Below are 24,274 nucleotides of genomic sequence, written 5' to 3'. Positions count from 1 at the left end.
ATTGCACGTGAAGTGTGGAAAGTAATTAGTGGGTTACGAAGTACATGCTTGAAGATTAAAAACATAATTCATTAGGCTGACATGAGCATGGAGCATGCAACAACATTTCATGTTGTCTTAGCTGATTATTTTTTTGAGTCACATTGGGTTTAAACATTAACTTCAGCCCATGTAAAAAAAGCTACCATGCTACACTCCAGCATTAGACAAGCAAACAATGACAGACTTTGGAGATATTATCAATGCTATAGGAGATTTGGGGCCATTTCAAAAATGGCTGGTGCTGATGCTCAGCCTTGCAAACTTTCTAACGGCTTTTCCCATGTTTGGCCAACTGTTCATGGTTCTGGATGTGCCTCATCACTGTAAGACAAGCTGGATCTATGCCATTAGCCCAAACCTGACTGAGGAACAGCAGCTGAACCTAACTATCCCTAGGAACACACAGGGATCGTATGAAGAATGCCTTATGTACACTCCTGTGAACTGGGATATTGACTCCGTCATAGAATACGGCCTTAATGTCACTAAGAAGTGCCAGGAGGGGTGGGTCTATTCTTCAGAACAAAACCCAACGTTGGTGACTCAGGTTTGTAACTGCATTTTGAGTCTATATTTATTGCTAAGGATCATGCTGATTTGAAAGTGTACACGCACACTGGGGATTGTCTCCACATAATGGATATGCTGGATTTTAAATCAATTTAAACCAGCCCAACTGTGTGGATGCACATAGATTGGTTTACAGTTGAATTATATTGATTTAGCTTAGTCTGGTCATTTAAATGCCATTTTTTTGTTAAACAAATGCAGCTATTAGGTGTAGACCAGCCATTAGTGTTTGCAGTTTGCGAGCAGCCAGGCAGAAAGGAGAGAGGAAGCACTGTTCAGTGGTTAGAGCACTTCTAGCCCCTGGGGGATCTAGCTACAGTTCCTCCTCTACTGCAAACATCTGGTTTGACCCAGTGCAAGGCACTTAGGATGCATCTACACTGCAAATGAAAGTGTAATTGTAGCATAGGTAAGCATGTCTGCACTAGCTTTAGTCTAACTAGTGCGTGTAGCAGTAGTAGTGAAGAAGTGGTGGCCTGGGCTAGGAGCTCCAGTACAAGACCATGGGGGAACCTGGATATGTACCCGGGTTGCTGTGGGTCCATGCCACCACATCTTCACTGCTTTTGTTACTGATGTTAGCTAGATTAAAGCTCTCATGGGCATGGCTACCCTGGCTACAGCTAGACCTTAATTTTCAGTGTAGACGTACTCTATGCCTCAGTTCCCCATCTGCATGTAATGGAACAAAAGCACATCTCACAGGGGTGTGGCGTGAGGCTACATCTATTAAAGCTTGCGAGGTGCTCAGATAGCATGGAGATGGGGCTGTGTAAGTATCATACATAGATAGATGGAGCCAGTGGTGGTTTTCAGCTTGTCTCTGTTGTCCTTGCACAAATGCCCATTGCAGGAATGAAGCTGTATGTTAATCATGCCCACGATTTCCGTGACACAAACTGTGACTTCTAGGATTTTTCAGAAACAGTCATGGGCTCTGTTGTTGCTTTTCTTTGTGCAAGGATGTGTAGGAGATCCGTCAAACTATGTAACTGAAGAATTGGGCTTTACCAAAACAAGAGAGACTAGCCAGAGCCTTGTAAAATCTATACCTGTAAGTCCGTGTTTGTCGTCTTTACATATTTTCCTATATGCACAAACTATTGATGGCAGCTATATAACATTTTTCTAATGGAAAGTCCATTGAGCAATAATTAGAATATTGTACGCTCTGGCTTTTCCTTTTCTAACTAAAATGATGAACTTTGCTTTTCTCCGTGACAAAGCAGAAAAAGGGGGAAAAGGAAGAAAGAGAGAAGCTTAACAATTTTGAACAGAATTTTGGATAAACAAACCATGGGTACTTTTTGAAATCTTCAAAAAAGAACATTGTTTTTCCAAAATACATGTTGAGGTTGCTTTTGGGTTTTTGACCAGCTCTGCTTGTTATCGTGTTAACAAATGCAGGACGCTCAGGAAAGAGCAACTGAATTGGATCTGGGGGCTGAAGGTGTCGGCGGAGAGTCAAAAAGGGAAATGAAAAAGAGAGAGAGAGTGTTTTATGCCTCCCTGAAGGGGTCTAACACCAAGAAGGGAGAGGAACTATTTATTGTGGCACTTATTGTAGCAGTGTAATGAGGGGTATCGGGATGAATTTATGGAAGGTTGAATATTGGGAAAAGCTTTGTGACAATGAGATCCCTTGTGATGGGATAGTTTCTCCACAAAGCCCCATTGCTTGGGGTAATCCTGCAGTGAGTGGGAGAGGGACTGAATGGTCATGTACGTCTGTTCTATTTGGAGTTGTATTACTTACGAACACATCAGAGCCTCTCAGGCAACCCTAGATGCTGACAGGGGTGGAGCTGTAATAGGTGAATGGTGGTTTTGGCATTATAGGCCGTGTACCTTAATCTCCAGTTCTCTCTGGGAATGTTTGTGCTGCTAGCACGTCATGAATCCAGCCATCAAAATAAAGCCCCTTTAAAATGAAACCTACTTTGTTTCCTTCTTTCAGTTTGACCTGGTATGTGACCGAAAAGAGCTAAATGACATCTCCCAATCCATTTACATGCTGGGACTTCTCCTTGGAGCTGTGGTCTTTGGTTCCTTAAGTGACAGGTAAAGAGAGAGAAAATCCACGTGCAGTTACCTGTGCAAAGTCAGCAGCATAACCTGGCTTGGGGGCGTATTGCATAGCGCCTCGGGGTAAAGGCTGGTGAGGTTATAACACTGGAGCCCTGCTCCCTAGGCCCTGACACTGATGTGCCCTGGAGGCTAGATGTGGCTTCCCTAGAGATGGAGTGCAAGGTATAAGCATCAGCCACTGTGTGTGGGGCGGTGGGGTGTGGGGGGAGTGGGACAGGAGGGTTGAAGCAGAACTGGGTGGAGGGCTGGATTGGGGAAGGGGGTTGGAGCGGAACTCAGGGGTTCTGGATCAGAGCTTGGGAGGCTGTGGAAATTGATATGTGCCAGGCTTGTTATCCCAAGGGGCGTCTCTGACACACTGCAAACCAAATGCACTGCTTCAGGTAGAATAAACAAACAGATTTATTAACTATAAAGGTAGATTTAAGTGATTATAAGTCAAAGCATAACAAGTCAGATTTGGTCAAATAAAATAAAAGCAAAACGCATTCTGAGCTGATCTTAACACTTTCAATGTCCTTAAAAACTTAGCAACAGAGGGTCCTGTGGCACCTTTAAGACTAACAGAAGTATTGGAGCATAAGCTTTCGTGGGTGAATGCCCACTTCATCAGACGTCTGTTAGTCTTAAAGGTGCCACAGGACCCTCTGTTGCTTTTTACAGATTCAGACTAACACGGCTACCCCTCTGATACTTAAAAACTTAGATGCTTCTCACCACAGTTTGGCTTTTCAGTCAGGCTCTCCCCTTTGATCAGCATTTCAGTTGCTCGGTGGTGGTGGTGTCTGAAGATGTAGGTGGAAGAGAGAGAGCACGGCAAAATGTCTCTCCCTTTTATCATGTCCTTTCTTTCCTCTTGACTTTGCCCAATGCTCCCCTCTCCCCCCCCCCGCCCTGCCCCTTCAGAGTCAGGTGAGCATTACCTCATCGCAGTCCCAAACTCCCCAAAGGAAGGGGGTGACTCCCTCGAGGGTCTAACAGATTCTTTTGTTGCTGCCTAGGCCAGTGTCCATTGTTCCTGTGAGGCTGGGCTGGGTTTGTCCCATGCCATGACGAGGTATGAACTGCCTCTCTCTTCCTGGAGAGTTTTTTGCCTGGGCTTGCTTTAAGCCCCAAGGATACATATTCAGCCTCATAACTATACACATGAAATTATAACCTATAACCTCACTATAACATGACTGTAACAATTACTATAACATCACTATAACAACCATGCTCAGTGCATTCTGAGCCTTTCGAAGACACCCGACATGACAAACTTTGCACTGGATACCACACAATCATTTTATAAAGATGAACATGGCGGTGTAGGGTGTCCCCCCGAGGTACAGAGTGTCACAGGGAGGGATGGATTGGGGCCGTGGAGGAACTAGGCAAGATTGGGTGGATGGGAGGGTTGGATTGGGGCCGTGGGGGAGCTAGGCAGGAAGTGCGGGATGGGAGGGATGGATTGGGGCTGTGTGTGTGTGTGTGGGGGGTCTAGGCAGGAGGTGGGGGATGGGAGGGCTGAATTGGGGTAGTGAGGGAGCTGGGCAGGAGGTGGGGGATGGGAGGGCTGGATTGGGGCTGTGGGGGAGCTGGGCAGGAGGTGGGGGATGGGAGGGCTGGATTAGGACTGTGGGGGAGCTAGGCAGGTGGTGGGGGATGGGAAGGCTGGATCGGGGGTGTGGGGGAGCTAGGTGGGGGATGGGAGGGCTGGACTGGGGCCATGGGAGAGCCTGGCAGGAGGTGGGGGACGGGAGGGTTGGATTGGGGCCATGGGGGAGCTAGGCAGGAGGTGAGGGATGGGAGGGCAGGATTGGGGCTCTGGGGGATGGGAGGGCTGGACTGGGGCCATGGGGGAGCCTGGCAGGAGGTGGGGGATGGGATGGATGGATTGGGGTGAGGGGGAGCTAGGCAGGAGGTGGGTGATGGAAGGGCTGGACTGGGGCCATGGGGGAGGTAGGCAGGAGGTGGGGGACGGGAGGGTTGGATTGGGGCTGTGGGGAGCTGGGCAGGAGGTGGGGGATGGGAGGGCTGGATTGGGGCTGTGGGGGAGCTGGGCAGGAGGTGGGGGATGGGAGGGCTGGATTGGGGCTGTGGGGGAGCTGGGCAGAAGGTGGGGGATGGGAGGGCTGGATTGGGGCTGTGGGGGAGCTGGGCAGGAGGTGGGGGATGGGAGAGCTGGATTGGGGTGTGGGGAAGCTAGGCAGGAGGTGGGGGACGGGAGAGCTGGATTGGGGCTGTGGAGAGATCTGCAGGAGTGCGGGAAGCTGGACTGGGGTGGATTTCAGAAATGGAAATGGAGCCCCTAACCTATTCTTGCACCAGGGCTCTGTGGGACCTTGCTTTGCCACTGCTGCGGGAGGACATTGTCTGAATTTCTTCCTACCCCAGCCCTAGCCATGTCAGTCTCACTTGTCTCCTCACAATTCCCTTCTGCCCACTCTTCCTCAACCCCATTCTTCTACTTGTGCTCCTGTCCTCCCCAAAGCAGGCCAAGTGCTCACTGCTCTGGCCCTTTGTTATCTTAGTTTTATTATTATTTACTGCTGAAGGTGCACTGTGCCATACAGATAAAACTCAGCCCCTGCCCTAAAGAGTTTAGCTTCTCTAAGACAGGAGGATGCAGAGGGTAACTCAGAAGTGGGGCGAACTGAACGTGTGTCAGATGGAGGGGATGGTGTTGTAAATATAAACTATGCATCATTCTCTCCATTTTATAGATGGAGAAACTGAGGCACAGACTGGTGAAGTGACTTGCCCAAGGTCATCCTGCCTGTCACAGAGTCAGGAATAGAACGTAGGGCTCCTGATTGCCAGTCCAATGCTCTGTCCCCCAGGCCCCACTGCCTCCAGTGCCTCAAGTTTTGGGTGACCAGCTTGACACACCTTAAAGGGGCCTTTTAAAGGTGTCCCACCCTGGGCACTCAAAGTCACTTGTCCAGGGCCGGTGCAAGGAAGTTTCGCCTAGGGCGAAACTTCCATCCTGCGCCACCTCCCCACCAAGCTAAACCCGCCCACCCCACGGCAGCTAACCACGCCCCCCCGCTCCCCCACCAGAGGAGCCCCCCCTCTGCAGCTAACCCCGCCCGGGGAGCCCGCCCCAGCTCACCTCCGCTCCGCCTCCTCCGCTGAGCACGCCAGCGCTGCTCTAATTCTCCTCCCCTCCCAGGCTTGCAGCGCCGATTGGAGGAGAATTAGAGCGGGGGCTGTGTGCTCAGTGGAGGAGGCAGAGTGGAGGTGATCTGGAGCGGGGAGCGGTTCCCCTGTGCGTCCCCCCCCGTTACTGCAGGCGGCCCTCCCCACGCCACCCCCCCCGCCCCAGCTCACCTCCACTCCATCTCCTCACCTGAGCAGGCTTTTAGGCGCCCTCAACCACTAGGCGCCCTAGGCGGCCGCCTAGTTCACCTAGTGGTTGCACCGTCCCTGCATTTGTCACTTCTGATAATCTTGGCCAGAACTCGGATGTTGCAGCAATCCCACTTTAACATTATTTCTGAATACTGGATACACTATATCAACCAACTAGTGTATCCAGCCAAGTTCTTACATTGATGACTATCACTACAGTATCCAGGTGCCTCAGCTGCTGTATTAGGAGTGAAAGCTGACAGTAGTCTCAGAGATTTACGAAAACATTTCCTCCCTTAGGATTGGGCGGCGTCCCATCATTTTGCTTTCCATGCTTATAATGGGGGCGTTTGGTGTTGGAGCAGCTTTTGCGCCAAATTTCTATGTCTACATCGTCTTGAGATGTCTTGTGGGTGCTGCTGTATCTGGAATCTTTATAGGCATCCTGGCTTTAGGTAAGACTCCCTCACTGCTAGAGATGTTTTAGCTACACGGTATAAGTGATCTCACAAACAGCAATGAAAAGACCCCATGGACGAACGCTCAGTGCAATTACATGCTACATGTTTTAAAAAATTTACTACCAAATGAATGTTGCCTGAAATACGGTGGGCCTGATCTTCCTCTCACACTGGGGTAAATCAGGAGTAATCACATTAAAGTCAGGAGAGTGACACCAGTGAAGGAAAGAGGAGAATCTGGCCTGGGTATTTACATATTTGGTGGGAGGTAGGCAGAAAGCATAGGAGCTTTTAGTTGGAGAATGTGAAATGTTGGTTTATTTGTGCTCAGTTTGTCATTAATATCTCCAGTGGTGCAAGTAGAAATCATTTCTTGCTGGTACTGCACTCATGGGAGAGACACAAGGGGGGGGCACGTGACCTCTCCAAGTGACCCTCCGTGTGACTCCTCCCCACCCAGCCCGGGGCCCCCACACTCTCCCCATCCCCTCCGACACCCCCCTTACCTGTCTAAAATTTTACAACTGCATCTGTTAAACAGATTCCCTACGTCTCAGCAGTACTGAGAGGTAGGGAATTATTATTATTATTATTATTATTATTTATACCCGTTTTACAGATGTGTAAACTGAGGCCCAGAGATTATGGTAGAAATTTTCAAAGTTACCAGTGAATCTTGAGTGCCCAACAAGAGTCAACTTAAAGAGGCCCAAGTTTCAAAAAATGCTGAGCACACAGCTTCTGAAAATCAGACCCCTTTAAGATGACTCTGACTGAACATTCGGAAATGGAAGCCCTTAAAGTCACTAGTCAGTTTTGAAAGCCTGGGTGTATGTGACTTATCTAAGGTCACCCAGTGGCCAAATCCCAGAATACTGACTCCAGAGCCTTTGCTCTAGCTACTAGATAACATTCCCCAAGTGAAAGCTGATCTAGTTTGGAATTGAAAAAAAAATCCTTTAAATGGTGTTGAATCGTTAGGGTTCTCAGCAGTTCAATCTGTGTTAATGTCTCCAGGTACTGAATGGGTTGGAGTCCCCTACCGGTCACATGCAGTAATTGTTACCCACTGCTGCTTTTCCATTGGACAGATGGTTTTGGCTGGCTTAGCTTATGGCGTTCACAACTGGAGGTTGCTGCAGATTGCTGGATCTGCCCCTGTATTTTGTCTTTTCTTTTACATATGGTAAGCGTGCATTTGCCAGAGAGCTTTTCTCAAGCATTGCAGTGTTATTTGTGATCCAGGTTATACACGGGCTTTACAGAGTGGATTCATCTACACATTGCAGGGTTGGTCCTTCCCAATATAGCCCATATCTTGTAAAGGTTTATACATAGTTAATGGGATCTGCTGGGCCCCCAGCATTTTTGGCTGTCAGGCCACTTTTATGTAGGTGCCTAACTTTAGGCACCAAGATTTGAAAATCTTGGCACTACAGTAACATTATTTCTATTGAAACAAAACAACCCATTTACTCACACCCAAGCCATAGCGCCTCAGAAGAATTACATCTCCCGTAGTAAACACACATCATCAAATATATTTTACTACTATGGAAGATGCATCAAGTGGATGAAGTTAAGTGGGTAACTGGGGTTTTGATAGCAAAGAACTCTTTGGAATTCACATGCTTTGTAGGGTCCTTCCAGAATCTGCTCGGTGGCTCATGACAAAAGAGAAGGTAAAGGAAGCCAAAAAACTACTTCAAAAGGCAGCATCTGTGAATAGACGGACCATCTCTCCAGAACTGCTTGATCAGGTAATAAATCCTGAGATGGGGGGTGTTTGCAAAATATATTGTATGCAGGATTCAGAGACCTATTTTTTTGGGGGGGTAAAACAGAGATAAATGTTTATATAAGTGGATAAAATGCTTTAAAATGTTTTTAATGACTCTTGTGCTGCCTATAAATAACCCTTTACTGTGTTCCAGTACTGAACATCCAGTTTCAGGCCTTATTGTTTCAGTGTTATATAGACCATAAAAAAAGTTTTCTTGATAAGCAACTCTTGGAGGAATTTCTCTTTCTGTCTTCTAGCAAACAACCCAAAATACGGGGGGGAGGGAGGAGATTTTCAAAAGCACCTAATGGATTTAGGTGCACATGTCTCAAGTCAGTGGGACTGCTGTGTCTAAATTCCTTAAGAATTTTTTTAAATCTCCCCCTAGAAACAGAATTATCTGAATATTCTCGAATCTCATATGAGCAAACAATCCTCACTTGTGAATTCATCTTATTTTCTTGTGCTCAGAGAAGCCCCTAATATTTTCTCCTGTTTACCAAAAGTGGGGAAGAGAACTTCAGAGGTTGCGTTCATATGATGTGCCGTTTGCATATGCTCCATAAGGGAGTGACTGCATTGTCCCTTAAAAGTCCTGCAAATCATTTCTTCTGGGTGGAATTTTGGCCAAAAAATTAAAAATTCTGTGCACAGTACTTTAAAATTCTGCAAAATTCTGCTTATTTTATTTGTCAAAATAACAGAATATAATCACATCACTTTCAATTATTTTGGTAATTTACTTCAAAATTCCTGTCAGCAAATATGTCTGTAACAATACAGACAACAAAAAAGATCCCCCCAGGAACAGAAAGTTAAAGGAACCCCTACAACAACCCAGTTCCTGTTTGTCTGTTATGCTTTTGTTGGGTGCATCAGTCTGGGTGTGTCACGCGCGCCACATCTTGGGGGAAAACTTGGCCCTTCTGGTCTCAGACAACTGCACCCTTTACCTCCCAGAGCCCAGCCATGCCCCACCACAGCCCAGACACCCACACCCACTACACTCCAGAGCCAAGCCGCAGGACGCCCTCCCCCCAGACACCCACAATCCCCCCGCAGGGATCCAGAGAGTACAGCGTTTCCTGCATGCCGCCTCCTTCCTTCAGGACATGCTGGGAACTGCAGCTTCCCAGAAACCTCCAGTTCCTCCTTCCCCTCTCCCCTCCCCTGCCCTTCCCCCTCCCAGTGCCCTGTATTTGCGAGCTGGAGAGCCAGACTCTGTTGGGTCCAGCAGTCCCTTGGGCAGCCAACAGCTCTGCAGCACCAATAGTGTGTGGGGGGGGGAATGAAATTCTGAGCAGAACATTAGTTCTGTGCAAATTCTGCATTGCACAGTGATGCAGAATTCCCCTTCCATTGCACTTGGCAAAAAAATCATGGCTGGCCATGTTGAACACCATGGTCACCAGCCAAACCATGCATGTGTGATATCAAAGGACCCAGGACCTTCTGTTGAAACAACAGAAAGGAACAGTAAATAAAATGGCAATGACTGATTCATGTCATTTTGCTGGAGGTAGAACTATGTCAATTTTTATTCCTTTATTGATCGTAGCCCCTCGGAGAATGTAACTTATATGTTGTATTTTCTTTCATGTTACTGTTTCCGTAGCACCAAGAAGCCCTGATTAAGATCAGGCCCTGTTCTGCTAGGTGCTGTCCAAACACATGGTCCCTCCCCCAAGAGCTTACTATCTAATAAAACAAATCACATGCTAAAGGAGGGGAATAGGGATACAAATGTACAACTTTTATATACATACATACATAGCCCATTGGTTAGTGTCAGCAAGCTGTGACCAATCCACAGAGAATATGAACCTGTCTCATGAGTAGGTAAAAAGGCTGGATCTTTAGTTCAAGCTGTAGTGGCTCGTGCTTTTAGTTCTGGAGGTCCCAAGTTCAAGTCCTTGTGTTGGCCAAATGGGGGTGGGAGCTTTATACCTACATTTGCACTTTGTTTCGATTATTGTAAATAAAGTTAATGTTAGCTATCCCCACCTGGCCTTCAAGCCATTAATAACTGGATGATTCCATATAGATGCCATGGCAGAGGCTGGGTCTTAATGAGGAGAGGGAGTGGCCTTTGCAGACCAATCCAGGGAGGGCATTCTATGCCAGGGCACAGTATGGAGATGTACGCAAACGATGAACTTTTCCGTAAACCCCCCATAACACTTTTACATTTTAATCCTAAACGTAAGAAGGATTTTTAACTTCTCCCAGATTCAAAACTGTCATTGTATTTATATCACCTGATTTTATTTTGGGTATGAGCTGACATGGTCCCACTAGTGTGCAGCCGTGTGACTTTGTCATTTGCTGGATACAGCGTTAAGCTTGGTCAAGTGCACAGGACTGTTGCCCTCTAGTGGTTGGCTGACAAAGGATGAAATCCTCAGTCACAAGTGACGGCTAATGGAAAGAATTCACCTTTAGCTCATATGATTGAGGGCTATGTTTCTGAAATCCTGGATTCTGCCCTTGAATCAGGAAGTGCACAGTTCAGCTGGGGCCTGCAGTGCCTATTTGTGCCCATGGGTTTGTTGCAACTCCAGCAGATGATTAATAAGAATAAATTGAATTATGCAGATATAGCACATAAATCTTACGTGGATCACTGTTGCAGCTGGACACAAAATCAGTGCCTGACACAAAGGGCTTACGGCCTAACAAAAGTAAAGGAGCAAGAAAGACAATGCGCAAGATGAGACAGAACTTACACAAAGTGGCCATTAGAGCTCAAATGCTTCATGAAACAGGTGGTTATTGAGGTATTGCTTGAAGCTCAAAGAACTGGAATCATACCAAGGGATGTGGTGGATTCTTCCATAATTTGAAGTCTTTAAATCAATATGGGTGTCTTTCTAAAAGACACTCAAGTTTGATCATGACTCCTGGACTTCATGCTAGAATTACTGGCTAAAACTCTATGGCCTGTGTCCTACAGGAGGTCAGAGTAGAAGATCATAATATTCCCCTTCTGCTCTGGAAATCTGTGGACCATAGTCAAAGTTCCCATATGGAGTTGCAGTCATGTCTCCATAGTGAACCTTGTTGGCAATTTTCTGACACACATGTTTTTTTTCCATCAGAAAATTCTGATTTGTAGAAACCAAAACATTCCACAGGAATGGTCTATTTTCAACAGAATTCTGACAGAAACCAGGCAGGTTTCTGATGGGACCCTGCCTGCCAGGCAGGTTTCAACGCCAGCTTGGTTTCCTGCCAGCTTGCCTGCCTGGTTCCTTGGCAGCCTGCCAAGCACAATGCCATAGAATGGGGGCTTCCAGGGTCTCCGGCTCTGGGGCAGCACATCAGACTGGCTGATGATGAGTGAGGGCTTCTAGGCTCCCAGCTCTTTGGCAGCCCCAAAACCTTGGGAGACCTGGCTCCTAGGCGCTGGGCAGCTTGGAGAGCCTGGGAAACATTTAGAAAAGGTCAAAATGAAACTGTTGTTTTGGGATTTCTGATCCACAGGAGATTCTGAAATTGCAGTTTTCATTCCATTTCAAACTATTTTTTGTTGTTGTTGAAATTTTGGAACTTACCATGGAACAGTCATTCCAGCTTCCAGCTGGCTCTACTCAAGGCTGTATATTGTAGAAAGCAGATCAGGGAAAAGGACAACATTTTAGCCCATTCTCAGGCTCTCCCTATTCTGTGGTCCATCTATGGTGTCCAAACACGTTGTACATAGGCTCTCAAGCCATACAATGACTCTTGAGATGTTTGCTCAAATGCCATGGAATTTGTTGGATGTTTCAGTGCTTCTTCTCTTTATCGCATTGCAAAACAACAAACAAAAACCAAAGCCAAACACCAAACCCAACATTTCTACCACATTTTCCCAAAACTCACTTGTCAGAAAATGTTCTTCGTGACCAAAACATTGCAGTTGGAAAAACAGACTTTGGTCATGTAAATCCAGCATGTTGTGTACTGCAGTGCTCTACCTTTCATAACCAGAAGACTTTTGGGGTCCCATTCACTTCCCTGACGTTGGTGAAAGTCTTCAGTATGAATTGGATTCATGTCTTGACCCTTTTGCCTTGTGAATTTTGAAGCTGACGCCTGAGAAGAAGGTTAAGTCTGGAAATATTCTGGATCTTTTCCTGAAGAAGCGCCTGAGGAAAGTGACTTTAGTTATGGCTTATGTCTGGTAAGTTGTCCAAACATTACTCCATTTTTATAACAGTGTAATGGTCCTCACTTGGGGTATTGTAGGGAAGCGTGGCCTAGTGGTTAAGGCTGCACTCCATGACTGGCCGGGCGGTTGTGGGGAGGAGATTACCAATGTCCAGGATCCACAGGCAGGGCAAGAGGGGTACTTCCCTTTGATTGTTTCTGTGGTGGGTCCTCCCTTTCCTCAGGGAGGGCCCCTTTGGGCAGCTGTGTCAGAGACTTTAGGCTTCCCTCTGCTCTGCACTACTGGAGCTGTGGGCTACAGGTCTGCTCTCTTCTCGCTCTGTGGCCCAAATGAGCTGTTTCCCTGTCTTTTGCTCCAGCAGATGGAGCATTTGCTGCAGGTGTGGCGGGGTGGGGCTGACAGGGCCCAAAATAATCCTTTAACCCCTTGTTGCCCAGTGTGGGGTTTGTATACCCCATCACAAACAGCTATTTAAAAAACTAAGGGATTTTTGTGTGTGCAGATTTGGTGCATGGAAATTTTGTAGTCACTTAATGAGCTTTCATCTGACCCTACTCACCTTGTGAGATCTCCCAAGATCACAGCCCAAACCTATACAGTTGTAGCAATGACAAATTAAAAGTGCCAGTGCAGATGTGGCTAGTGGGTATTTCTCATCCCTATGGAAACTAGGATCCTCTAGGCTAACCACACTCCTGGAGATGCATACACTCTACTCTACTCTGCTTTGCTTTCAGGTTTGTGAACAGCCTGGTGTACTATGGCCTGAGCCTTAACGTGGGGAGTTTTGGCTTGGACATTTACCTGACGCAGCTTGTGTTCGGGGCTGTTGAAATACCAGCTCGCTTCGGCTGCATCTTCCTGCTGCAGTGGTTTGGGAGGAAGAAATGCCAGGGCTTCTTTCTGCTGCTGGGCGGAGCCATGTGTCTCATCATCACCCGCATCCCCAAAGGTACACAGCAAGTCCCTGGAGTGCAGCCAACCTACCCGGTACCTGGAGCAGTCGAGTCCCAGACACAGTCCTTTGTACTCCATTTTCTTTCCTTCCTAGCTCAGCTGACTGGGGCCCTCTCTATTGGCTCCTAACACTTGCTTTCAATGCCTGAGCCACCTTTTCCGGAGATGGCACCTGACTGGCCAATGATCAGCTGAATTTTCTCAGTGTTACTTTTTTCTCTCTCCGGCTCTTTAAAATTCCCCCTTTCTTGCAAGCAAGCTCCATTGAACAACATTGTGTTCCTGCTTCATCCTTAAGCAATGCTTCGGGTTCATTGCATAGCCAGCGATTTCAGTAGTGACAAACAGTTGCCTGGGTAGATTAGAAAATCTGAATTCCCCTGGGCTAGTTACCTGTCAGGGTTTTTCAAATAAAGGACATTCAAGGAAAGCTTTTCAAAGGTACAATGGCAGTTTTGCGCACCACTCCTTCTGAAAGTCAATTGGAAGTGGGAGCGTCTAATTCTCATATGACAGGTTTCTCATATGTACCTTTTGAAAATCCCCTTCTGAAGTATCAAGTATCATCATAAATTCAATCCTAGAGTAACTCTGTTGAAGTCAGCTGCGGGCGGAACTTGATTGATTGCACCAGTGTGAGTCACTGCACCTCTCTATCTGGCTTCTAGAAAGTCTACAGCGTAAATTATCTTAAGTAACTGTCTAAGGGAACTGCTGCAACTGATCATCTAATAAAGGTTTGCCTTTAATTGGCAGTTGGCTGACGTTGCACTGGAAATACTTAGTCCTAATACTTAGTCCTGCCATGAGTGCAGGGGACAGGACTAGATGACCTCTCGAGGTCCCTTCCAGTCCTATGATTCTATGAAACCTTGGGGATTCTGTAAAATGTGGCTCTGGTCTGACAAGGGACTGTGTACAACTGATTCCTTCTTAACCCATGGATCGCCTCTCTGTATGCATTTCAAGTTGTATTTACTGACTTCCATTCCCAAACTAAAATTTCATAGCTGTTAACTCTGCAGATCCAGTTTGGCTGTGGGAGCTGGATTCTAATCTGACTCCTAAATCATCCGTGGAATTACAAACATTCGATTGCAGGGTCAAATTCTTCCCTTCACTTTGCAGATTTCACCAAGGGCCTAATCTGAAGGTAGTGGAGCTCCACAGGTGCCATCGAGGGAGCAATGTGAAGACAGTGGGGTAAATGAGTACATATAATCTTAAGGCAATGGGGCTACACAAGTGTAACTGAGGGCGTAATCTAGTCTGTGGCACCTTTGATTAATGCTTATGGTGATCAGAAGGAAAAAAACTCAGTTTACCTTTCAGAATCCAGGGTGAGTTTGTAGGGCTGGCAGTTAGGGCAAAGGTCTTTGCACTTGGTACCCTGAGTGCATTTGATCAGGGAGGTACAATAAACGTGGAGATGCCATGTGTACAGAGTCACTTTTCAGAGCAGAACCGTCCTTTGTCCCTGGTTATGGTGATGCCCATTGGAGGTGGGCTCCTTAGTGGAGCTCTCACCATATTCTGTACATGTATAATAGCTTTTCTTCCTGGCAGATGTATGTGGAGCTGCACAAACTGAGCAAACTCCCCATATAAGCTTTGTATAAAAGCATCTCCTTTTGCCACTAGATTTGCCGGTGGTGGTCACGACGCTGGCAGTGATAGGGAAGTTTGCCATCGCGGCCTCTTTTTCTATCTCCTACGTGTATTCTGCAGAGCTGTTCCCCACCATCATCAGGTGAGGTGTCCTTACTTTTCATGCTGCTTTAGCCCAGGAACTGGGTTTAATACAAGCTTTTAATATGGTAACAGAGGATTTGGATAAAGGCCTGCTGAAATAATATTTTCTTCAATAAATCGTTGTGATCAGAAGCTCTGTCCGTGCTTACAGGTCCGTACAACAATTCCTGCCTGTTTCCCAACTCTAGAACAGACAGGGGTCAATGGCCAGGTTTTGATGTGGTCCTTGTTAAGGCTCTGGAGTAATGGTTTTGGATTGAGACAAGATACCAGACTGGGTGACCACCAGGGCCGCCCAGAGGGGGGAGCAAGTGGGGCAATTTGCCCCAGGCCCCGGGCCCCACAGGAGCCCCCACAAGAATATAGTATTCGATAGTATTGCAACTTTTTTTTTATGGAAGGGGCCCCCAAAATTGCTTTGCCCCAGGCCCCCTGAATCCTCTGGGCAGCCCTGGTGACCACATGCATCCTTTACTGCCTGAGAGACAACATGGCCTAGTAGCATGGAGACTGAGCTGGCTATTTTCCTTAAAATCAGAATCCACATGGTGCTTTTTTCTCCCCTCTACCCACGGGTGGTTTATGTTTCATCAATTACTTTTTTTTGGCAAATGCCTTTCTTTGGCTACTAATATGCCCTATTCCTAAAGCCACTCATTTTTAGCTGAAAGGTCAATAATCAATTACACTTAGTGATCAAGAATTCACTGAATGAGGACCTATGGTTGCTTTTAAGCAGCTTTCTCCAAACATTGGAGCCCCATCTATGCTATAGCTTTTTCTAATGATAATGCAAAGATGGGAGATTTCCCCCAAAATTATAAAGGCTAAAGATCCTAAGTTCTCCTCTAGCACTACCTACAATTATGGAAGGTGCTGGTGGGGTGCTGATCAAGGCTTGGACTGGGATTTTCCCAAGCTGTCGACTAGAACAAGGATCTAAACCCCTGGAGACATCCCCATAAGCACAGACTTTCTTCTAATGCATGCTGTTTACACCTTCCATGTTTCGCTCTCTTACCAGGCAGACTGGTGTGGGGTTGTGTTCAATGTCATCCAGAGTGGGTGGCATCATCTCCCCTCTGATTAGTCTCTTGGACAAGTACCATCCCGCTATTCCCATGGCGATATTTGGAAGCACTCCAGTGATTGCAGGAATCCTCTGCTTCTTGCTTCCAGAGACGCGTGGCAAAGAGCTTCAGGATCACACGGAGGAAGCTAAGGAGAGCCAGTGGTGAGTCCTCAGAACATGTCTGCAGATGTTTAGATGTCCCTCATCTTTTCACCCATGGCTAAATGGCACTGGTGGGGTCTGTTGCTTCCCTCTTCGATGCTCTTCAAGGCAGCGTTGAGGCCTGACTTGTAGCTCATGAAAAACTCTGCAATGCACAAAGTGTTTGAGCATTGAGGTGAAACAAGGAGCTGTCCCCAACTGAGCTGCCAGCTCTTTCAGATCCATCAGTGAATGAAATGCACAACTCACCCACCTCCCACCTGCACTGTCAGTACTCATCAAGACGATGGCTTGACAGGATCTAATTCTGAAAGGAAGAGACTAAGCAATCTGACTGTGGGGGTGAGAGAGGGAGTCAGGTGTGTGGAAAATGTGAGGACTAGCCACTAGGGAAATACAAGTCCCCAGCTGCTTAACTTCCTAGGTTTTGGAGGAACTCCTGGGGCCCCAGTGCCAGAATCTGACTGGGACTTTTGCTTGAAGCAAGTCTTGATCTACCCTGTCAGGAATCTACCCCGATTCTGTCATGTTCTTCTGTACCAGATATGGACTGGTCACAGAGCTTCCTCATACATACCAGATGTGTTCATCATAAGATTTATTAATGCTCTGCCAGGTATGGCTAAGGTTAACTTTGAATAAGGTATTTTGCACACAGTGCCACCTAGTGGCTGAACAGCATTCCATTACATCTCCCCCTTTTAGTTCTACATTTCTATCATTTACAAAATATAGTAAAAGCTTTGTTATCCGACATGTTGGAGGTATGGGGCAGGGGTGCTGGTTAGTCAAAAATTCCGGTTGACTAAGAGTTATACTTACTAATGGAATACCAATTTTCAGAGAATTAGAATACAATAAAATGAATAAAGTATAAAATAGTAGACAGGTACGCGCCAATCCAGTAGTAGTACTGCACTGCAGAGTGGTTGGTTTCTTGAAGCACTTAGGTGTATACAGGTTATCTTATGACACTACATATCACTATGGGCAGCGCATGGCGTACACCCAGATCACTAAACGTACACTTAACACTACAACTATATTGAACATAATTTAATCTTTGATGATTCAGAAGGCACTTCAGAATCTTGCAGTGCCTCAGGGTCATCATTATCGACATCAATTATCATTGTAGATGTAGAAGGTGTAGTAGATTGGGCTGAATCGGTAACGACCCTATGACACACCCTGGAAGCTGCTTTTTTGAATAAATCCCTGATATCAGCTTGCTTACTTGTCTTTTGCCTAAAAATAGAGTTCAGAATGTGCAATTGCATAACCTCCTGGGCAGTATACTAGTCCCAGTTACTAGACTGAAGATTTGTATTGGGAGATATCAGAAATGCTGGTTAATAGAGCTTTCCGGTTGATAAAGTGCCAGATAACAGCTTTTACTGTATACACTTTCACACTGTCTTTGAAGTTCAGTGTCTCTGAATTGTACTGGTTTTCTAATTACATGATCCAAGTGCGTAACAACTTGGTCATCTGATTGTCCATTAGTTGCAATGACTGGCTGTGGTTGGTCTGGAATTTGAGTCATTGTCGCCTTGTTCTGCATCCACAATCTGTAGAGTTTTTGCTGTGTTGATTGATCTTCCTGAAGAATAATTTGTAGTCGTTGACAGTTTCTGTTGAACTCTCCACTGTCAGTCTCAATCACATATGATCTGGGCACTGAATTCTTTTTCTTTACGCCAAATTGGAGATGTCCAATTTGACATGAACTCAATCACTAGGTTCTAGACACCGTACTGCTGACCAGGATGTGGGCAGTCACGCCTAGTGCTGAAAGCAAGAGTTCAGCCTACTGGTTGGAACTGGATCCAGAGTGGGTGGAATACAGGAAACAAGTCAAGGGGCAGAAGCCAAATGCCAGAGCTGGGAGAGGAGGGGAAGTAAACGAGAGTCATAAGCCAGAGGCGGAACCAGAAATTGGCACCAGAGTGACAGAAGCAGGGGCACTGGAACAGGGGGGATTAGGGGGCCATGGCCCTCCCACTTTTTACCTCCTGTAAGGGCGAGCGAAGGGGGGGAAGGGGCAGAGAGGAGTAAGCAGGGGGCGGGGTCTTGGGGGGAAGAGGCGGTGCGGGAGCGGGGCCTCGAGGGGAAGGGGCAGTGTAGGGGGGCCGGGACCACGGTTTGGACGCCAGTGGCTCCCCCACTTTTAGGGACCTTCTGCCATTCCTGGACAGAAGCCAAATGCCAGAACCACAGGATCAACCAGAGTTGTGAGCCAGAGGCAGATCTGGGGGTTAAAGCCAGATGTCTGGAGCCAGAGGGAAGCAGGGGCTGGAACAGAGCTGGAGCAGGACTGAAACCAGCAGGAACTGGAAGCCGGCTGAAGCAAGGACTGGAACAAGGGCAAGCACAGCTCTGGGCATGGTATGTGTTGAGCAGCAGCTGAGCTGCTGTGGGGGCCAGGCTTATAAGCAGCACTGCTCAACCAACAGCCAATCAGGGGCTATTGCCCCTGAGTTCTAAGGCAATGTAGCTGGGCTCGTTGGTTGCCTAGTAGCACAGTTAGTCAGGGAGCAGGCCAGCAATTGTTCCTAGCTGGTCTGGTCTCTGACAGCACCCTCCTCCCTTCAGGGTTGCCTCCCAGGAGACCCTGGGCCAGATTTCATGGGGTAGGCCCAGTGGAAGGTGCACAGGAAGTCCAGGGCCTGGATGTGTTCCACAGGTTAATATAAAAATAAATAATAATAAAACATGAAAACTCCTCTGGGCCTTCCAGTCAGATATTAGAGTCATCCCTGGACTTGGCAGGAGTCCAGAATCTGCTGGACCATGTATTCCTCTTGGCCCTGTATGGCTATCAGTGGAGGGGAAGGAGTAGTGCATTGTGGGAAGGGATTCTTGATGAAAAGTTTCAGGAGGGAGATGTGGAACATGGGTAGATCTCAAGGGGTTCTGGCAGCTGAAATCAAAAGGTTACCTAGTTAAGTTGTTCAATAATTGAAAATGGCCCCAAGTATTTATGGTCCAGTTTCGCAAATGGATCTCAGGTTTTGCCAAATCTTATCCCCTACCTTGAGATTAGAGGTCAGTTGATGGTGTTGGTTGGTGTGGCACTTGTACGCTGGCCTAGTCTCTTTTAATCAGTGCCTGAATTCTTGATGTACTTGGTGGATGTGTGCGGTGAGGTCAGCAGTGATGGGCATTGGCAAGTCAAGGGGGATTTCGGAGTGATACTGAGAATGGAACCCATAATTTGCAAATAAAGTGGTTTGCTGGGTCGTGGCATGCATGGGGTGTGCAGCTGAGGGATGGGAGGCCGGGGCGTTCTCTGGGCTCAAGGGGCTGTGCCATGTTCATGGTGTCTCTCAGCAAGGCGGTCATCAATTATGATACATAGGTCGATCAGGTCATCGAGATGGGAGGGGGGCTTGACCTGTGCTGGTTTGTCCATTATATCATCATTTAATCCAAAACTGATGACACGGCACGGAGTCATTCCACACAGTGTCCATGGAGAGGCAACGGAATTCGACTGCGTATTGGTCAGCTGAGTGACACTCTTGCTGTAGTGTTTGCAGCATGGCTTCAGTGGTTTGGGTGTGGTGGGGGAGTCACTGAAGATAGGCAACGTGGCCTAAATGAACTGCTCCAACTGGCCCAGGATGGGGCTGGACTGTTCCATGGGTAGGGAGGCCTAGGCTATGGCCTCCCCAGTGAGCAGACTAGTGATGAGCCCTTATCTGTGGGAACCAATTAGGGCTGAAGCAAGAAGAGGAGCCAGCATTGGTTTGGGAAACCTCAGAATTGACCATGATCGCCACTAAATTTGTCTGGGAGCAGGATCTTTGGCTCCTGGGGGGCAAGAGCTGGGCTTGCCGGTGAAGCCGCCTGGGCTTGTAAGGTGGACACCTGTGACTGCAAGCTTTGTATGGCCCCTACCAGATCTGTTAGGAAAGTGTTGGTCCATGACAGTGAGATGGGTCCCTAGCCTTTGCTCTGGGCTGCTTAAACTGTTGCCGATTGGGCCATCGTGCCTAGTGGTGAAAATGAGAGTTCGGCGGCCTACCTGTTGGAGCTGGGTCCAGGGTGGGAAGAGTCCAGGAAACAAGCCTATGGTCAGTACTGGATGGACAGAATCAAAATGCCAGAGCCAGGGGCAGGGGGGTAAACAGGAGTTGTAAGCAAGAGATGAATCTAGGGATCATTACTGGATAAATGGAAGCTGAATGCCAGAGTCAGAGGGCCAACCAGAGTTGTAAGCCAGAGGCAGAGCTGGGGGTCAAAGCCAGAGGGGAGCAGAAGCTGGAGCAGAACTGGAACAAGGGCTGGAACAAGAAGAAGCAGAGACTGGAAGCAGGCTGAAGCAAGGACTGGAACAAGGGCAAGCGCTGCTGTGGGCATGCTATGCACTGAGCACATGCAGATCTGCTGTGGAGTCAAGCTTATAAGCAGGACTGCTCAACCAAGAACCAATCAGGGCTGTGGCCACTGAGTTCGAAGGCAGTTCAGCTGGGCTCCTTCATTGCCTAGCAGGACAGTTAGCAGGTTCTGGTCCCTGATACCTGGCGGTTCTCTAACAGAGTGATATCTGTTGTAAAAATGTCTCTAGACTCTTTCTGTCTTTGTATCCAGTTTGGCTACTCTCTTCACGTCTGGCTATTTTAGAGAGAGATTCTTTTCCAAACTTAGAACAGCGGTTCTGAGTTGTCTTCCCATCAGGAAATGTGCTGGACTATACGCAGTAGCTTGGTGTTGATCTGTAACTCAGAAGAGCAAGGAATGGGTCTGGAATTTATGCCTCGGCCTGGGAGTTCTCTCTCCTTGCCTCAGGGGTCTTACGGTAATAGCTTTTAGCGCTCATGCTGCATCTGTTAACAGCTTCTAAGCTAGTTTCTTGTTTTTCAAGTTGGGCATGTTGCTCTTGGGTTTTGCTGTCTCACCAGCTCAGACTGCTTTGCTATTTGAATAGGTGTGGCAAGGGTTAAATTTCTCTTCACTTGTACCTGCTGTGAAAGGTTTTATCTGTTAACCCAGTAACCAGCCTCTGTCTGATGTTTTGCAGTCCCCAAATCACAGTTTTCAGCCAATGTATGCAGAGAGCTCCTGTTTTTTGTGCATGTGGTTTATTTATTTATTTATGTTTTTAAACCAACATTTTCTCCTGGATCTTGAATTCTCTGGTGGAAATGTGCTCTTTCATAAACTAGATTTCTTTGAGGTATAAAGTATACATCAAACATAGCCAGAATCCTTTCTTAGTCATCTTTGTGACTGTCTTCAGTAAAGTCAAAGGATTTAAAGATATGCTGTGTACTTCCCCATTGCATAAATTAAAGAAGATACCTGTATATCTCCAGTTTCTTTGCTGACCTCGGTAACAACACAAAATATTGTTTCCAGTCAAAGACTGTGAATGGCTATCCAACTACAGAAGCAGTTTCTCCTCCCTTGGTGTTCACACCTCAACTGCTAGCAGAGCACCTCACCCTCCCTGATTGAACTAACCTCGTTATCTCCATACTGATTTATACCTGCCTCTGGAAATTTCCATTACTTGCATCTGAAGAAGTGAGGTTCTTACCCATGAAAGCTTATGCTCCCAATACTTCTGTTAGTCTTAAAGGTGCCACAGGACCCTCTGTTGCTTTTTACAGATTCAGACTAACACGGCTACCCCTCTGATACTTGTTTCCAGTCTGTCCATTCTGAAGGTTTGTCAAAGCTGAGGTCCTCTGAGGCATTGAAGAGTGGCATGCTGATGAGGTCCTGCAACCTTTGTTGCTGTTTTCCTTCCTGTTTCTGTTTTAGTTTACTCCTGACACCATGTCACATTCTTCTGTACCAGATATAGACGATCACAGAGCTTGCTTGTACACAGCAGAGGTGTTTATTATAAGATCCTTTAATACTCTGCCAGCTTTAAATAAGGTATTTCACACACAGCGCCGTGTGTGTTATGCTGTGGCCGAACAGTATAACACCGTTAAGCATTCCATTACTCATTCCTTCCTTTAACTGCACGATTGGTCCTGGAACTAGAGGGGGATGCAATATGCATCAGCAACTGCCATGGAGACTAAAGCAACTCCTGTGTCAGGAAGCAGGGGCAGCAGCCTGGTCAAGTGGGATGTGAGCATGAGGCTTCCTGTTACTGAGCAGAGCACTGTCTTCTGATGCTGGTAAGAGGGGTTGAGAAGGTGGAGGGGGAGCTGTAATTTTGTTCAGGGAAAGGAGAAGGGGCTGGGAGGAGCGGAAAAAGTATATGTGCTCTCAGTGGTTCAAGGTAAGGCAGGCTCACTCATCAGCCACGGGGCAAGTGGGATTTGTTCCTGCAGAGTGCTTGGGACGAGTGGAATAGGAGCCGGGCTATGGGCTTGTCTACATGTGGAAATTGACCGGAATAGCTATTTCAGAAAGGCTCCTTGGGTAGAGACTCTGTTCCGGAATAGCATACAGGTCTGTCGCATCTTACGCGCATTTAACATGCGCGATTTTAACTTTACGTGGTCAGCAAAAACAAAAACAAAAAAGAGAAAAACAACAGTTTTAATACTATACCTGTAGTGTGGGTGATTTTGCCCGCCATTGAACTCAATGGGGTTTTGGCTATACGCGGTTTTCGCTTTATGCGCTAACCGCAGAACGGAACCCCCGCGTAAGATGAGACAGACCTGTACTGATTATTCTGGAATAAAAGTGGCTTTTATTCTGCTGTCCAGTATCCATATTATTCCAGGCATTCTGGTCAATTTCCCCGAAGAGTTGAGATTAAACGCCGCTGTGTTTGGTGCTTCATTTTTGTCCGTGAAACTATATCCGGTTATACGATGACTGGCAGAAATGTTCAGCAGCTTCCATTAGCTCCTCCCCCCCTCCCCAGGAGAAAGCTCTCTGCCACACAGTCATGTCCCTCCTCTTTATACAGCCACTCCCTGCCAGCTCCCCAGTCCATTAATCAGAGAGAATCCCACCTGTTTCTTTTTGTAGCACCCTCAGGAGCTGGCGTCCCTGAGTTGGCGCCATAATCAGGAGCGGCACCAGGGTTTTTGCCGCCCTAGGAGGCAGCGCTCCTCCTCAGAGCATTCAGGGGCAGGGGTCTTTCCGCTCCGCGTCTTCGGGGCGCTTCGGCGGCGGGTCCCGGAGCGAGTGAAGGACCCGCCGCCGCAGTGCGCCGAATTGCCGTCGAGGACAGCAAAATGCCGCCCCCCAAATCCTGCCGCCCTAGGCGACTGCCTAGGGTCGCCTAGTGGAAGCGCTGGCCCTGGCCATAATCTGGTCAGAGAGGAGAAGTATCATTATCCTCATGTTCTAAATGTTAAATGATTTGCCCAAGGCTACACAGCAAGCCAGTGGCAAAGCTGGAAAAGCTGTTGTAATATTGAAAAGGGTCCTTCTGCTGTATTTAACCATATTCCTTTTCATTAGGGCCAGTGAAAATGGACACTTGAAACTAAAAGATGGCGACCGAGATGTAGGACACACAAGGGTCACGCGCGTTTAGCTGAGCCAGCGAACAGCCCTAAGATCCTGAGGAATCAAAGACCACGTAGTGCTGTACTGGGAATGAGGTCTGCAAGCCAGCAGTGGATTCAGCTTGGTTTTTTATTTACAGTAATTCCTGGAGCAGAATAGTTCTCTGCCAGCTCCTATTCTCCTCTTTCCCGTTTGCCTTCCCCATGTGCTCCCTCTTAGCATTCCCCAGTACGTCCCATGGGCCATCCTGATTATCACTACAAAAGTTTTTTTTCTCCTGCTGATAATAGCCCACCTTAATTGATTAGTCTTGTTAGAGTTGGTATGGCAACACCCATTTTTTCATGTTCTCTGTGTGTATATATATCTTCCTACTGTATTTTCCACTGCATGCATCCGATGAAGTGGGTTTTAGCCCACGAAAGCTTATGCCCAAATAAATGTGTGTGTTAGTCTTTAAG

General features: G+C 47.2%; 1 protein-coding gene across 1 annotated transcript; it reads left to right on the top strand.

The window, feature by feature from the left end:
• The first annotated feature begins 217 nt into the window (after positions 1-217).
• On the top strand, positions 218-23,841 carry LOC135874693 (solute carrier family 22 member 13-like). Its single transcript, XM_065399604.1, has 10 exons — positions 218-589; positions 2,570-2,673; positions 6,337-6,491; positions 7,515-7,683; positions 8,137-8,257; positions 12,351-12,445; positions 13,171-13,385; positions 15,032-15,140; positions 16,167-16,376; positions 23,766-23,841. The coding sequence occupies exons 1-10, from the start codon at positions 218-220 to the stop codon at positions 23,839-23,841; spliced, it is 1,626 nt and encodes a 541-aa protein (XP_065255676.1).
• Positions 23,842-24,274: the final 433 nt, after the last annotated feature.

The sequence above is a fragment of the Emys orbicularis genome, chromosome 2 (genome assembly GCF_028017835.1).
Source record: "Emys orbicularis isolate rEmyOrb1 chromosome 2, rEmyOrb1.hap1, whole genome shotgun sequence".
Taxonomy (NCBI): domain Eukaryota; kingdom Metazoa; phylum Chordata; order Testudines; family Emydidae; genus Emys; species Emys orbicularis.
This window is presented reverse-complemented; position numbering and strand designations above follow the sequence as displayed.

Bases quoted from the DNA above. Each gene is read 5' to 3' on its own strand.
- LOC135874693 (XM_065399604.1), top strand. From the start codon at position 218: ATGACAGACTTTGGAGATATTATCAATGCTATAGGAGATTTGGGGCCA. The intron at 6,492-7,514 runs GTAAGACTCCCT...TAATGTCTCCAG, and splicing joins TATAGGCATCCTGGCTTTAG to GTACTGAATGGGTTGGAGTC. The intron at 7,684-8,136 runs GTAAGCGTGCAT...CATGCTTTGTAG, and splicing joins TGTCTTTTCTTTTACATATG to GGTCCTTCCAGAATCTGCTC.